General features: G+C 37.2%; 2 protein-coding genes across 3 annotated transcripts in view; one reads left to right on the plus strand and one right to left on the minus strand.

The window, feature by feature from the left end:
- The window catches only part of Gpc6 (glypican 6), a 1078957-nt gene that overhangs the window by 1011396 nt on the left and 50435 nt on the right, over positions 1-17126 (minus strand). The gene's annotated exons all lie outside the window — the stretch shown is intronic.
- LOC124984693 (histone H3.3A-like) lies at positions 1546-1956 on the plus strand. The gene has a single exon (XM_047552640.1). The coding sequence runs from the start codon at positions 1549-1551 to the stop codon at positions 1954-1956; it is 408 nt and encodes a 135-aa protein (XP_047408596.1). The 5' UTR covers positions 1546-1548.

Consider the following 17126-nt stretch of genomic DNA (forward strand, 5'->3'; position numbering starts at 1 on the left):
AATCTAGAGTGCTTTTCTATATGAAATGCAATCTGAAAGGTTTGGAAGAATAAAGTTGTTGAGTCATTCATAACACATCTGTGAAACCCTAACATAAGGCAGTGTATCTAGAAGAATAGAAAACAAATATGCGAAGAAAAAAAAATCTCTTAGGATGAAATAATCTTCAAGAAATAAGATACTGCTCCCCACTTTCAGTACGAGCTCTGTGGATCTCTGAGGAACAGGTTGGCACATGTATGGACATCAGAAAGAGATGGGCTCTTAGCTCCCTAATTCTGTCACCTTTGATCAATAACTTCACCCATCTGGGGAAAATAGTGCCTATCTGACAAGAATCACAAGCCCTTTGTTCACTCTGTCATTCCAGAGAGACAGCAAAGTGATACCCATCAGGTGCTGATCCAGGTACCTGGTGTATCTTGGTCCTCAAGGCAGGCTGTCATCAGAATCACTAGAGAATTTTCACAAAAAAATGCTAATGCCTGGGTCTACCCAGCAAGGCACAGCTTCACCTTGCTTGGGGTAAGGTCAGATGGAGGATTTTTATTCTATATTTATTGATTGCTTGTTTAAAATGATTATAAGAGCTCCTGTTTTAACTCAAATACACCATACTGAATGCTGGTCCCTGTCACCTTCTCCAACCCTATGACTCCAAAGAGCAAGTAGGGAATGATCCTGATGTGAGTTTCAAGAATCAGTTCAGGAATGGAGGATGGAGGATGGGACGAAGAGGTGGGAAGGGAGGTTCTCAGGCAGCAGTAAGGTTAGGCCAGAACAGGAAATATCCACTAAGAATTGCTCCTTGACTCAACTGTAGTCAGTCTCTTCAAGTTCCCTTCTCTACTAACCCCAGTTTATCAAGAATGCCCTACCCACCCAGGTCTTATCTAAATTATCCAGGTCTTATCTAAATTACTTCAGTGTACACGCTCCTTTGACAAAGTGATATTAAAGAACACTCCATGTTAAGAATGAATTCCAATGCTTGTGGAAGTCCACTGGACAACAAAAATGGGGCCAAAGGACTATCAGACCACTAGCATGGTATTTCAAAAATAAAAGTGCCACGTGCTATTTCATAATTCATGGGTACAGATTAAAGAGTTTTAGTATCAAAAAGACTGAGGAAAATGAATTAGCATTATCTTGGAAAGGAAAGATAGCAGATCCCACACATTTGGAGATTTAATGCTTAAAATAGTATATCAGACTAGCCAGAAAAGAAAGCATTCCTGCAACATCTCCACATCCCAATCCTGCTTAAAACTGAGGCTCCTATAACACTTTGATGAACAGGTTTTCACAGACAGGAAAATACACAGTGATACAATTTTGATTTTTCAGAAGTCTGAATAAATTATATTTTATTTTTATAAAACTAAACCATGTCTATAAGAGGAAGCTTATTAAGGGTGTTAAGATTGTTAATATGGATAGACTTGGTGTCAGCCATCTTTCAACTGTTCGCAGCTGCTGCCGCGCCACCTCTAGCTCACCAAGCTCCAGCCCAAGAAGGAGGATAAATGAGGAGGTCTTTCTCCCATGGCTCGTACAAAGCAGACTGCCTGCAAATGGCCCGGTGGTAAAGCACCCAGGAAACAACTGGCTACAAAAGCCACTCGCAAGAGTGCACCCTCTACTGGAGGGGTGGAGAAACCTCATCGTTACAGGCCTGGAACTGTGGCATTTCGAGAAATTAGACGTTATCAGAAGCCCACTGACCTTCTGATTCGCAAACTCCCCTTCCAGCATCTGGTGAGAGAAATTGCTCAGGACTTCGAAACAGATCTGTGCTTCCAGAGCGCAGCTATTGGTGCTCTGCAGGAGGCAAGTGGGGCCCATCTGGTTGGCCTTTTTGAAGATACCAACCTGTGTGCTATCCATGCCAAACGTGTAACAATTATGCCAAAGATCCAGCTAGCATGCTGCATACGTGGAGAACGTGCTTAAGAATTCACAATGATGGGAAACATTTCATTCTCAAAAAAAATTTTTTATCTTCTTCCTGTTATTGGTAGTTCTGAACATTAGATTTTTTTTTTTTTTTTTTTTTTTTTTTTGGGTGCTGGGGATCAAACCCAGGGCCTTGTGCTTACAAGGCAAGCACTCTACCGACTGAGCTATCTCCCCAGCCCCTAGATATTTTTTCAAAAAGGTACCTAAGTATATGATTGCAAGTAGAAAAATAGGGGACAGAAATCAGGTATTGACCATTTTTCCATTTTCATTTGTGTGTGAATTTTTAAATATAAATGCGGGGATGTAAAGCATTGATGCAAGTCAAAATGTTTCAGTGAACAAGTTTCAGCAGTTCAACTTTATAACAATTATAAATAAAACTGTTAAATTTTTCTGGACAATGCCAGCATTTGGATTTTTTTAAACAAGTAAATTTCTTATTGACAGCAACTAAATGGTGTTTGTAGCATTTTTATCATACAGTAGATTCCATATACTCACTATACTTTTCTGAGTTGTCCTACGTGCAAGTACATGTTTTTAATGTTGTCTATATTCTGTGCTGTTCCAGTAAGTTTGCTATTAAAATAAACTAAAAAAAAAAATAATTTGTTAATACAACCTTGTTCCTTCTAAAAATGTTCTGGTTGTTTGATCAAGTGAACAATCTATCAAGGCTATAAATGTGCTATTCCAAGAAAGTTCACAGTTCATAGATACACAGGAAGAGAAGCCCAGCTAGATTTGGATCTGGCTGAAAGAACCATCCCAACTGGTTAAAGCCAGATATCCACTGGCCACAGCATGTCTCAAAAGACTCCAAGTGTACTGAAGAAGCAGAAACTGTCCTCAAGACATTCTCCCAGTTATCCCCAAGCTGGAAGTAAGCACATCTCCTAGAACTGATTGGAGCAGGGTAACAATGTTCAAACATCCATCAGTGGAAAGTGGGCACTGAATATTCAGAGTTCTACAAGAGACAACTTACTTTCTAAACACCTCCTTGCCCCTCCTCACCCCTCACCAATACAAGCTACGCATGTGAACTAATACCAACTGCAACAAGCTCAGCCTGGCAAAGGAATGGAGAAATTAACTCTAATTACTACGTAGTGTAACCAGCCTGGCTTTCCCACCCTCCAAAATATTCCTTCTTCTCACTTCTACTATTCAAGTACATTTATCACTCATTGCAAATTCTGCTTTGTCTCTGAAAACGTCTCAAGTTCTCACCAGAAGGAACTAGTAGGACATTTCCAAGTAGCACCTTTTTCACACAAAAATTGTCAGTATCTGACTGTTTGCATGAAAGCACCAGATTTCATACTCTGGGCACTCGGAAACTGGGAATCCTGAGTTCTGCATTCTCACTGCCAAGAAAAGTAATGTCTGGTTAGGTTCTCAGTCACATTTATTGGGTAACTGAATGAATGAGTGACTCAGCAAAGCTGACATTAAAGTTAGGTCTGCGAATTGAACAGGGTAGGTTTTCACAGGAAGCAATCATTTAAACAAGTAGAGGTTTTCTTAAACTCTGCATAAATTTAGAGACAAGAACTGGTCACTATCTTTTCTCTGTGACTGCTCACACTTCTATTCTTAAACCTCAATCCACAAAAAGAATTATCAAATTTACAAAAATTAAAAGAAAACCAAATAAATATTGATACTTATTTTTGGTAATGCAGACGGAATCACAGAATCTGAATGCAAAACTAAAATATAAACACCTGTAGAGGCATAAAGCTATTATTTGACTGGCTTTGCTTTCCTTCTATTTTCCTGGATGTATTCCTCCTATAGAGTCATGCATTAGTGATTTGGCTCTGTCCTGTCACTTGCGTTATGTTAATGGTGACCTTGGTATGCATTTGGAGATAAGAATCCTTCTCTACCCTGCAGGCTCACTATCTTATTTCACTGGGAGGGAAAGTTTTCCCAGGTGCTGCTATGCTGCAGCTTGTTGTAGATGTTGATGTTAATTAATTTATGCAAATCAGCTAGATACCATCCTTGATTAATGTCTTCACTGCTTTATTAATTTTGAATACTTTAAGAGGCTGTTGGACATGTATGATGCAATATCTGCTTAGAGAATAACTACTCATATGATTAATTTGGACCCTGAAGAACAGTACTTGATCTCTTCCAGTTGATACTACTAATTACATATAATTTATAACTTTAAAAAAGTAATTGCACCAGAAATGAAACTAAGTTTTACAAATTTTCTACATGTGACAGAGGCATATAGTATGCTTAATATAGCTATGTGATTTGCAATCTAAAATTAATGGCAGAGAAAATCTAATGAGTGCTTATTCTGTACCAGGCTCTGTGCTAAGGGCTTTACGTGTTTATACTCTCTTAATAGAGTAAGGTGACCAGGCAGATGTATGTGGCATCTCTGAGATGCTAACCTTGACCACAGCAATAGAGTGCAATATTTATCCACCATTTTAAGTGAACCAAAATATCTCAGACATTTTACGAACTTCATAAAGAATTCAGGAAAGTCATTTTTGTTATCACTATTCCTTCCACATTTTCATGTTTTCAGACTCTATTTGTATTAGCTCCTTCGCTAAGTACTAAGCTTCCACGAGAGCTGAATGTTATCTTACACTGTTCTACACAGTTCACAAGCACACAAAACAATAGCTTACACTGAAACCTATTTTACTGATTTAATTTTTATGGTTAAAATATTTTCTGCCATTCTGCTGAAAGTCAAAATCTTTTAATTCCCCTCTTTCAGAATTTTTCTAAGTGTCCAATAGTCACTTAAAGGTATTTATGATCCAAAAGAGGTCATTTCTAGGGAACCAGGACTTTCATGGAGAGTGGTGGAAACAAGATGTTGGAACAAATTCAAGGCCCTATGAGATCAAGTCCTTCCTAACTATGGACTGACTGGAGGCACTGTAATCCAGATGACTGCACAATGTCTGCCACCAGGAATCCACAACCTATAGATACAAGAAACAAACAAAAGAAGCATTATATTAGACATTGTGTGGCTAATTCCCATTTTAACACCAAAAAACACCACCAAGAAAAGTGCTACTGTGGTCCCAAGAAAAGTGGTTAGAAAGACTCAAAGAGAGCTTTTGAGAGACACCTAACCCAGGCTCCCAGAGACATGGAAAATCCACGCAGGCCAAGAAGGGAATGATAAAAAGAAGAGACACCAGGGCCTTGGACACAGCTGAGAAGGTCAAGCAGAAGGTCAGAGGAGAAGATCAAGCATTCCTCCAGTGCGTGGGAAACTTCAAGAAGAAGAAGGACCGGGAAGGTGTGCGAAGCAAAACCCTGAAATCTGTGAATACTAGGTCAAGGGACAGGGCTCTTATTACAGTTTATCACTTAAAATATTCATAATAAATCTGGGCATATGAAAGGTTCAGGGATAGAGAAGGTTGCCACTGCTGGTGTTTAATTCTCAAAATTCCTTTTAGTTGAAAATGAGATCAGTCTGCAGGTAGGTTTGTTCCTTTCTGCCAAGTGCTCACGTCAGCACTAAGGGAAGAGCCTTTGATTTATGCTCTGGCAATCCTACAACCAAATGAGATACTATGAAAAAAAAAAAAAATCACAACTTCTTTCTCTCTTCTCCAAATGCTTCATTTTTATGGAGGGAGGGTTACACCAGATGAACCTGATATTTAATGGTCCATATTTCATCAGGCCAACTATGGTGGCAGCAGCACTGTAAGACTCTCACAGGGATTGCCCTGAGAAAGACTCAGCCCCCGTGTCACCTGCTTCTAAAGTTCTACCCTCCCGCTCAGCCTCATCTCATTTCCTTCCTTTATACAAACTCATCTGAGTCACCCAATCCCAGACTATCTAAAGAGAAGACCATAAATAAAGAGTTACATTATAATTTAATAGATCAAAACCAAAAGGTATGATAGCAAACCACAATACAATTTGATCCATATTTGGGGATATAATCCCAGAGAAGGTAACATTTTAGCTGAGGTGAAGAAAGCAAGATGGGGATAAACTTTTTATTAGGATCTTGTATCTCTAAAGAATAGTCTCAACCCAAGTAATTTTAAGGTAGGGTGGTGGAATAAGGGGTTAAAATAAAGATGCTTATACCAGAGAATCCAGGAAAAGCCAAACAACTAGCCCCTCAAGAAAAGTACAGTTGATCCTTCGACTCAACTCAACCAACCACAGATGGGAAACATCAGGAGAAAAACTTGCATCTGTAGTAAAAATACAGAGACTTTTATTTTCCTTGTTCTTATTCCCTAAACAACACAGCATCATAACTATTTACACAGCATTCACATTGTGTTTGGTATAATAAGGAATCTAGAGATGATTTAAAGTATATAAGAGGATGTGCAAAGGGTAAATACTAGACCATTTTATACACAGGTCCTGAGCATCCATGGGCTTTGGTATCCACAGAGGCTCCTGGAACCAGTCACCATGGCTACCCAGGAAAACTGTATGGCAACAGGAGTCTCACAGTCTAACTCTGATACATGACTCAACATCTTTCCAGTTTTCTAACTATTCCTCCTCACTAACAGGTTTCTTATCCTTTATTCTGTATATCTTTTGTCTACATCATTGCTTCTCTTCATGTTTGTACCTCCTTGTTACCTTGGCTTGCTATGCATCCAACTCTGTCGTGGAAGGTAACAGGCATTCATCCATTTATTCTCAATCAATCTACCATAAATCGTTGTTCTCTCACAATGGGATTTCTCAATTGAGAGTAGCTATAGTTGGGTCTTGAATGTCCCCTGAAGACCTATGTGTTAGGTAGGACTTAATGGGAGCTCTCCAAGTTATTAGGAATATGCTCTTGGAAAGGGCTATGTTAGTCAGCTTTCTGTCTCTGTGACAAAATACCTGAAGAGATCAATTAAGAAAGGAAAGATTTGTTTTGGCTCATGGTTTCAGAGGTCTCAGTCCATGGTCATTTGGCTCCATTGTTTCTGGGTCTGTGATAAGGCAGAACATCATGATGGAGAGGGTGTGGTGGAGCAAATCTTGCCTCATAGTGGTGCAGAAGCAAAAACAGAGGGTGAGAGAGAGGGGCCAGGAACAAAATATACCTTCAGAGGCATGCCCCAGTGACCCACCTCTTCCAAATAGGCTCCACCTCCTAAAGTTTCCACCACCTCCCAAAAATACCACCACTTGAGGTATCCTAAACTCCAATGGAATGGTATTAGGAGGTGGGACCCTTGGGAAATCATTCAGTCATGGGGTGGAGCCCTCATGGATGGAATTAGATCCCTTAAAAAGAGAGCTTTCTCTTTCTCTTTTCCCAGAACTGCCAAAACCTGACCATGCTGAAGCCCTAACCATGGACTTCCAGCCTCCAGAACTGTGAGAAATAAATAGGTGTTGTTTAAGTTATCCATTTCTCAGCATCTTTGCTACAGCAGCTTGAACTGACTAAGACAGGGAGGGAGGTTGTATGGAAAGAAGCTAAACAAAATGGATGTGGAAGGGAACCATGAGAGGTTCAATGTGGGCCAAGCTCAAGGTGGTTAATGTTGATCCAAGCAGAATAACCAGGAGGTAGTTGGACACATAAAGCTGAGGCATTGAGAAGGGCCTGGACCAAAAGTAAAGACGTAGTGACCATCCATAATTACGTTAGATAAGAACTCTTGGGAGAGTGTGAAGGAGGACAAAATATGGGACCCTGGCCAGGACTTCACTTCTTTCTTATTACACATGCATTCCAGAGCTCCAGATATGACTCTAGATTTGAAACAACTCAAGAAGAAGCTGTGTTTCTTCCTTCTCTTAGCACAGTGTGTGATAAGCACAGAGCTGGCAACATCACATGGGAGGTAAAGGCCAGAACTTCCTTAAGTAGGCACCAAATCGCCTACTTTCTGAGACAGAAGGTTTGCTTTGTGGTTTTTTTTTTTTGTTGTTGTTGTTGTTGTTGTTTTTTGTTTTTTTTTTTGTCATTGTTGTTGTTTTCTTTTTTCTCTTTTGTTTTTGGCGGCAGATGGGCAAAAGGATTATTAGGGAATCCTTACTCATTATAAACTAATGACTAAACATCAAGCAACAGATTCACTACTAAAGAACTGATCCTACTTAGGAGATTGACTGAGTCAAATGAATTGAATACCCAAATAACACATTATATCCTTGGAAAAATATATTTTTTTTTTCTTTTCTTATTGAAAGCCTGGTTAAAAGACACAAATATATACATTTGTCAAAACAAATCAATTGTATAAATAATATCTGTGAATTTTATTTAAATAAGCTTGTTTTAAAAAAAAATCAGTGGATGTCTGAATCAAAAATATATGTCATTTTTTTTTTTCAACAAATAACCATTTAGGAATCTGACAAAGTTCTTGTCCTTGAAGAACTCACAGTTTAGGGTTAAGCCAGACAGGAAACCAGGTCACTACAATTGACCATAATTGAACAGAGTTCCAAGGGTCAAACAGGACTGCATGAAGAAGGATACAGTCTTTTTGTTTCCTCTGTGCTCCTAGGTCAGATGCTCCCTGGGAATTGGAGCTGAAAATCTCACTTCCTAAACTCATAAATGAATGCATTACCAAACTATGTGTACTAATTACACGTGCAGCTCATTATAACAGAGGCAAAAATGGCAGGAAAATCTTAGGGAAATAATACTGTGCTTCTGAATGTGCATAATTCTGCCTACACACACCCAATGATACTAACCTCCATTGTACGTACTGTCATGTGCCAGGGGCAGGGGAGTAAGACAGGGTTAGTCTCCATAAACCTGAGTACAATAAAATGACCATTACACAAGTAATCTCACAATACCCTTACTCTTAGCAAATTCCATATCTGCTCAAACTCAAGAACTAAACTGTGAATGGAGGCCTGAATACTAAGCAAGCTTTAAAAACTGACCCATGCTGAGTGACACAGTTCCAACAGAGAAGAATGGACACCAGCGCAATTTCTGTAAAAATAAAAAAATCTCTTACAGGAAGATAAGTTTTTGCCCCTTAACTTTCACCAAAGGAAAGTTCCGAAACCTTCCCACTCAATGAAATTGCTTTTTCAAAACTTAGGTAAAGAGATAAAATCATTATTTTTTTTTAAAGTTATGTAACTATACCAGTACAATGATTCAAAATCTGAACCTTAAGGAATAAAACTAGACACACGGCCAAGGACAAGAATTAAGAATGAGTCTTGTGCCATCCAGGATAGTCAACAGGGTAACTAACCCTTTATTGACTGATTACTTTTCTAGAATATCTTTTCTAGAAGTGTTTCTGGAGTATCCCTCCTCCTTTCTAGAAGTGTTTTCTAGAGCATCTTTTGGTGAATGACTGATTATAGAAATTTATTTCTACACAGGATTTAAAAACTGAATATTTGAAAACTTAAAAGATGGCCATGATCTTGCATTTTACTAAAGAGAAAAGAATCATAGGAAGTATACATTTAACTATGTGTTTTAATAATCAAGATTAAAAACTGTAAAAGGTGAACTTACTTCTATTACAGACACATCAATATACTATATAATTGTATTGCTTATGATTTATTCTATAATATGCTTATTCTGCTTGACAAATATATGTAAGAATTTAAATGTTAACACACTATGGTACCTGTCATGCTTTAGAAAGACTTTCTTTAAATATGCTATAATATGGTCATATGTATGAGAGTATCATAGCATGTCAGAATTTCATATGAAGTGTTGTTTAATATATTTTGAGATGCTATTACTATATCTCTTCATTGAAAATAAAAATAATAACTGAAATTTCCCCCAACTCTCAAAAAGCACCTCTCCCCAGGAGATCTTCCCAAGGAAGATGAGTTGCCACTGTAGTCAGGCACCAAATCATGAATCTTCCCAGAGGATTCACATGATATAAAAGTCACATATCTGCCTGAAAGCATCACATTATCTTACTGCCTTTTAAGAACCAGAATATCTCAATTTTCCTCCTCCTGACAAATAGGATGAGAAGAAGAAGAAACTGTGAAATATAATTACACTATTAGTTAAGAGTTGACAAGTTTGCCACAAAATAGCCTTATCAATGACAAAATCACTCTCCAACTACCTATCACTAGATGTTGTCATCAACCATCACTTAAGGATTAGGATTCCTAAACTGACCAATAAAACTCAACTGCCACATTTAACATCCCCAGCATTTTAAAACTTTTTAAAAGTTTTTGTAGTATATTGAAAACCTTGACAATTTCTTTTGCTTTCTGATACCTACACATATGAAAAAATGAAGAACAGAAAATAGACTAAAATAAATGGGGCCTTTTAGAAGATAAAATCTCCTGAGTGGGAAATATCAGTCCACATTCTACTGATGTTACTGCTCATCAGTCACGTGCTGGACAAGTTTGCTCATGCTCATATCAACTTGATTAGGAGAGGATAAAAATTAATTAATTTTGATTTTTCTATTGTAATGATTAATATTCCAAAAACTAAACAGTAGGTGGACAGATCTAGCAAAATGCAAGTGGGATTACAGTGCTCAGGTCATGAGTAGAATAATTTTCTGTTGCCTGATTATAAAGACCACTGGTTAAAGAAAAGAGCTACTTAAACTATAATAAGTCATTCTATGCCTTCAAGAATCAGAAAACTATTACAAAGAAGTTGAATCATAGGTTGAGCAATGTCAAGTCCCACTTTTGGCCTACTTTATTTTGTTCAGAAAACCACTAAGGAGCAATGCATATGGACTATGGGTAAAGTCAAGCAAAATAGCACTGTATAATCATGGTTAAATACAGAAAGCTCAGCTGAAATCAAGAGACCATGGCATTCTTTAAGAACACGGGTTAGAAGGGAGGGGGTTGGGAAAGACAGTAGAATGAGTCAGACATAACTTTCCTACGCTTATATATGAACACATGAGCATGTTCAACCACAAGAATGGGATCAAAATTGTAATGGGTTGCACCCCCTGTATGTATAATGTGTCAAATACACTCTACTGTCATGTATATCTAAAACGATTAATAATTTTTTTTTTTTAATTTTGAAAAATAAAAAAGAACACTGACTGGCCAGGTCACTTGTCTCATTCTGCCAGCACTAAGGCAAAACCAATCACCTCTCAGGTCAGATTTCCAATGCAGAGTTCTCACAATCAAGGTATGTTTGGGACAGTTCCCTTAGTCTGGCTGTCATGTCAACCTGTCCAGCTTCAACCTGTACCATTGCTGCAGTCTGTCAGCATTCCTATCAGTCATGCTGTGTCTAACTTTAAGTAGAGATTTCTAATTCATTTTCTCAATAGACAAGGATCAGTTTCTTTAATCAAGAGGTCTGCCACAATTAGTATTTTATGATGAAAAAATACACAAAAAAATTTTAAATCATCATAGTGAAACATTAACAATATTAGTGAGTATGTTTTTAAGTATGATGACTATTTTTTATGCAAGTCTTTCCACATTTTCTTAAAGACATCTTATTTACCTAAGTAGGCTGACTCTTCACAGCTTAAGTTACAAATCTAAGACTGCATCATGTCTAGTGGGTAACGTTATCATGAGATCAGTGTGGTTCCCAGAAGTTTCATTTCTCTCAAAGGTTGGAACAAATGACTCACCAATGTTATACTAATTTTCACAGCAGTGGGCAGTATATCTGTAAGCACGAAGTATGGCATAAAATGCATTTAGTCAGCCTGGGTGATGATAATTATGGTGTTGAGGAGGGGAAGGGGGGTTACCAATCTATGTCATTTTGGAAATCAGCTACATCAAAGATCATTATTTCTCTACAATTTCCTGAGTAACTGCAGAGAAAGTATCATTGAAATTTCAATCAAATTGTTTGATTACTATAAAATGAACCAATTTACTAGTTTTATTGTATCCATTTTTTCCCCTCTGCTAAAAAAAAAAATAAAAATGTTTTGGAAGATGGTTGCACAGTGCCTATTATGACTATACTCCTGGACAGACTGTGGAAACAGTTCTTAATTTATGTGCCCAGTGACATCTCTCTTTTCTCTTGTTCATTTGTGTTATTTTGATTTTATATCAACCCAGCAACCACTGCCAGCATTTTACATTTTCATGGTTTCAAAAAGTCACATGCAAACACTCCAAATTGGGGCAAGCTTTTAGATGACTTCACAAATTTGCACCTGAACTTATCAAGTCAGCAAATGGTTCTGCATGATTACCAAGAGTCTTGTTAAATTAACTTCTTTGCAACATTTAGAGCCCAGACCAAACAGAAGGGAACAAAAATAAGTGATCCCACATACTAACTAAAGAAATACTACCATATTCATTTCTTCCAAAGTACATGTTCAAACGATGGTACAGCTAATAGAAAATGTCTTTACTTCAAGAGTCCATGTGTCAAAGAATGGCACTTTCCAAAGCAGGGGCTATTTTATTCCATGAAATATCACTCTTGCATGTCCAACAAAAACAATGCTGTTTTCAGAAAATGTAAAAGCAGCTTTAGTATTTATTTTCAGGCTGTGCCATTCACCTCTTGATCCCCAAAGCAATGAGAGCTGTACACATAAACAAATCCTTTTATATAAATTGCAATTCTCATAAATTTCAGAAGGCTCAAAATCAAATAAAAGCTGGCTCTCTGTTTGTAGGATTTGATCATCTAAACTGAAAGGTTAAATTCTGCATAAAAGTTTCTTCCACATAGTATATATTTTCCATATACATATATATTTCTGTATATAAGTGAATATATAGAAATAAACATAGTTCTATGAATGATCCAGGCAGTAGAAATATGTATGTACTATACATATTGTTCTGTACTGTATTTTTTTAAAAGGGGGTCATTAACTTTTCTAAAATTACTATTAAATACATCTTATTTTTTACCTGACAACTGTTTTTAAGTGAACCGAAAATAATAAATTTAAAATTACTCCAATATTTCTATTATGATATTGAATATATTCTCACATTTCAAGACTGCGCAATATGTCTTAGGGTACATATCATAATCCACATTTTTTAAAAAATGATAAGTTAAAAGAGACCAAATAACCTGGGCAGAATAGTTTTCAGGCATTCTGACTCCCAAGTTAGTGTCCCTCCTTTTGTCTTCTGAATTCTTCATTAAAGATTTTGAGCTGTGAGCATTCATAAAGCTATTGGTATTGGTTACCCGACTGCTTGAACATGGTACTTAAAAAAACCACATAACGGGGTCAGTATAACACCCTCATTATCTATGGAGATTACAGTTCTTGACCCTTGCCCCTACTTTCTTTTCTATTTTGGATCAATCAAGCAGTTCCTAACATGGTCAAGATGCCACATTCGGATTCTCATTCCAACATCATGGCTGTAACTCTTTGGTTGCTTATTTCATTAGGGGCACTGGCCTGTGGTTAGACTGCCCAGAACAGGGCAGTATGAAGAGTTACATCTGTTTTCCAGGTGGTTGGATCACATGGAACACACCTATAGCCTCATCAGTCAGTGGACTATTTATGGCTTCAGCTTCTGTGCCTGAAAACTATCTAAGCAGGAAGGATCCTGTGTTAATTACCCACACATAGTCAATTCTTCATATACGTATGGATTAAAATGTCACAAAACACTTATTCCCTCTGAAACAACAGTGTAATATTCAGATGTTTTTATAAGAAGGATTATTAAGTGTTAATACTAGCTAGCATTTTTACAGTTTATAATGCAGCTTTTTTAGGAACCCGGTGAAACGTTTCATGTTATCCACATACTAAATACCTCAAATGCTTTTAATAAAATCTATCTTAAAAATATTCTTTCATCATCTTCACAGAATCCTGAGATTAGATTCCCTGATTAACAAAACAAAAAAGAAAGTTTTTAAAGACATGGAGGAGATGTTAATGTTAATTAAATCTCTTTTATCTGGATTGATTAGTGTAATTCATTATCCACTAGTCTTCTGGACAGATGTGCTAAATTACAGTTGATACAGAACACTGCTGATCATCTATTTGATCACATTACTTCAGGCTTAAAAATATCCACACTCGAAATTAAGAGAGAGCACACGGATTTCTAAAGTGTTTTCCCTGATCAACATCTTTTTGGCATGATCAAGCCCAAATGTTTTTGATTGTCTTATTTTGGATAAGTTTCTGCTAATTATCTTTTTTAATTATTCCAATTTTACTTTGTAGTTTCAGAAAACTGGAATATGAGAACCTCTAAAAGCATACAGCTCACTTTAGAGACTTCACAGATATATTTTATTAAGAAGGACATTTAGTAGAAAACTTGACTTAAAATTGATGAAGCTGGAAAACAGCTAAACAAAATGTAGTAAGATCAAGATTTTATTTAGGAGCAAATCATGCTGAAGATGTATATTGGGTATTACCTAGACCTATTTCCTACAGAAACAGTTAACCAAAATTCTAATTATAGGGAAAAAAAAAAAAAAAAAACTTAATTTCCTTAAAATGGATTTTAAGTGTTCTCACCACCAAAAAACAAAAAAAGTAACTATGAGATAATACATTTGTTAATTACCGAGGTTTAACCATTCCACAATGTATACCTACTTCAAAACATCATGCTGTACATAATAAATACCATTTTATCTGTCAGTTTAAAAACATTTAAAAGGGATAATTTTTGAGAAGAAACTTTTAAAGCATTTTCAAATAGTCCTTAAATATATGCTTTAACAAACTGTGTAAATGAATCAAACATATGGATATCATTTCCTCTGTCATGCATATGGGTTTAAAAGTTAAAGGAAATATCATTAGCAAAATGTGTTGCAGACTTGATTACACCTCCTAATATCTAAAAAATAGTTTGATGTGTTTTATAAATGCAATCTGTGCCACATTCCTAATTATTACTCAACCCCACATCTCCTCTCCCATATCTTCTAAATATGTAGAAGTGATGATAATGCTCAAGATGAAAAGGAGGCATGCTCTGTAACATCTGAATCACAATGGCGTCTCTAAGAGTGAGAAAAGAGGAGGGAGAGCTGTTGGCCAATCTCCTGGGTGAGGACCAGACCAGGCAGGGAGGCTTTCCAACAGACTCTGCCTCTCCAGGAACCTGCCTTCACTCTTCTAAGAGTCTAGAGCATCTCTATGACATTGGCTCACTTTGGGCCCACGGCTTCTTAGAGAATCTTTTTTAAATTCTCACTGGTGACTTTTTAATTATTTAGACATTATTATTAAGCTGTAAGGCAATTTCTTCTTGGGCCCTTTTATATCACTAAATACAAGAAGCATCAGGAAGGAAGGAGGGATGGAGTGAGAGAAAAGATGAGAGGCTGAAAAGAAGAAAGGTTGGGAGGAGGGAGGCAGAGGGTGAGAGGCAGAAAGAAAGGGAGAAAGCCAGAGGAAAGAGTGGCCTCATGCTCACCATCACTGCCCAAATGCTCAGGACAGGAGGGACGGCCGCCTCTTTGAACTCTTCCCTCAAGACATAAGACCTCGTGATCTCCTTCCCTGCAGTGAATGGCATCAGAACACTTTCTAATAAGCTTCACAGAATGCCAAACGTTTCAATTTTAATAGTCTAGGGATTATCAAAATACAAACTATATCTGGGTATTTAAGTCACAGACTGATACAGCATTCTGCAATTGGGAGAAAACAAAACACAGCAAAACCCACACAAGATATCTTTCCGTGAATAGCATCTTATGATCAGGCCTTCAAGGTTGCAATAGCTCTGAGCTTGTTCTGCCAAGATGCTGCTGAGACCACCTCTCTGAGTTCGCAGAGTCACTCATTCAAAATAGCCCCTTGAGCATAGGTCTTTAGGGTCAGGCCTAAATGCAGACCTGGCAGAACTTGGAAAAAACTTCCCCGGTCAATATTCCCCTCACGTGTTGTGTTTCTTCCCTCTCCTGTCAACTTCAAGGATCTTTAAATATACCTGTCTCCTAAATCTGTTTTTCTTATACAAGTTTGACTTTATATAGTACACATTAATATGGACAATTGCTAAATAAGAGAAGATATATTTAAGCTGCAACACTTTTTTAAAATGTCTTCAACAGCCGTGATTTTGTCTTGGCAATTTTCACGAACACTTTCTGACCTGACCTACAAAGACCCATCCTGAGTTTTGCTGACCTTTTAACCAAAGTGAAGAGATACCATTAATGTTTTGTCTGTCTTCCACCAAATGCACATACACACATATATTCATACACTTACATCTCCTGGAAAGTTATTTCTCAATTTCACATAGGGAAAAATTATACAAAATTAATGTTTTGAAACAGCAAAGTATGTGAAATACATAAGCAGTCCAAGAAAAAAGTACCTGCCTACATATTGACTTACTATTATCTATACATAGCTAAAAAGAAATCACAAATTTAAAACAAAAATTAAAATGAGGAAGTGATGGGTAATGGCAAAATCAATGGATTTTATTTTCCTCTCTGTGTACTGTAGTATTTCCAAAATTCCTGACAACAGTCGGCATTATTCCAGAGATAAAGTGCAAATACTTAGTCCAAATACTTAGCTCCCCTGAGTTCTCTGGACTTCAGTCTCTGCAGGTCCCTCTCTGCTGAAATCCCAGTGACTCCCTTTTATTTCCTTAAAGAGGCCTGTAACCCTTTTTTCTGCCAAACCTGCAGGGTTGCTATTCTCTCTGGTTCTCCTTCCTCATGCTTCACCGTAACTCAGGTAACTAGCTGCTAATGAGCCTTCAGCTACTTTGCCTAGAAGGTCATTCCTCATTTCTCTGACCTCACTATCCTCTGCTTCCCCAGGGTAGCATTATTACCATTTATACTCGAGTGTGTTCATTATTATTTTATTTCTCTAAGCCATATACTCCACTAGGCTCTGTTTCGCTCAACACTGTATCTCCAGCTCTTGGCACATAGTAGGCACTCATCAAATGTTTGTTGAACAAATGGAGTGAAAGTCTTTGTTACAGACTAAAGTAGTTACATGATTTATGTATTGACTACATGACTCTTGGACATGCCCAAGGTTAAAAGTGCTACACAATGCTCCACATAATGGTTTTGCAGAAGTCTGATAAATATATGAAATGTGAGATCTCATATCAATGAGCGTCTCTATTGCTGACATTATTACAAGTGAATAAAGAGAATATCAAATGACTACAATGTACATACTAAAGAATTTCATCGGTTGAGACATTTCTGCTCATTAACCCTGATAAAAACTATT

Source organism: Sciurus carolinensis, chromosome 5 (assembly GCF_902686445.1).
Source record: "Sciurus carolinensis chromosome 5, mSciCar1.2, whole genome shotgun sequence".
In the NCBI taxonomy this organism is placed as follows: domain Eukaryota; kingdom Metazoa; phylum Chordata; class Mammalia; order Rodentia; family Sciuridae; genus Sciurus; species Sciurus carolinensis.

What these genes read in the sequence shown, in the direction of transcription:
- LOC124984693 (XM_047552640.1), top strand. Translation starts at nt 1,549, where the DNA reads ATGGCTCGTACAAAGCAGACTGCCTGCAAATGGCCCGGTGGTAAAGCA.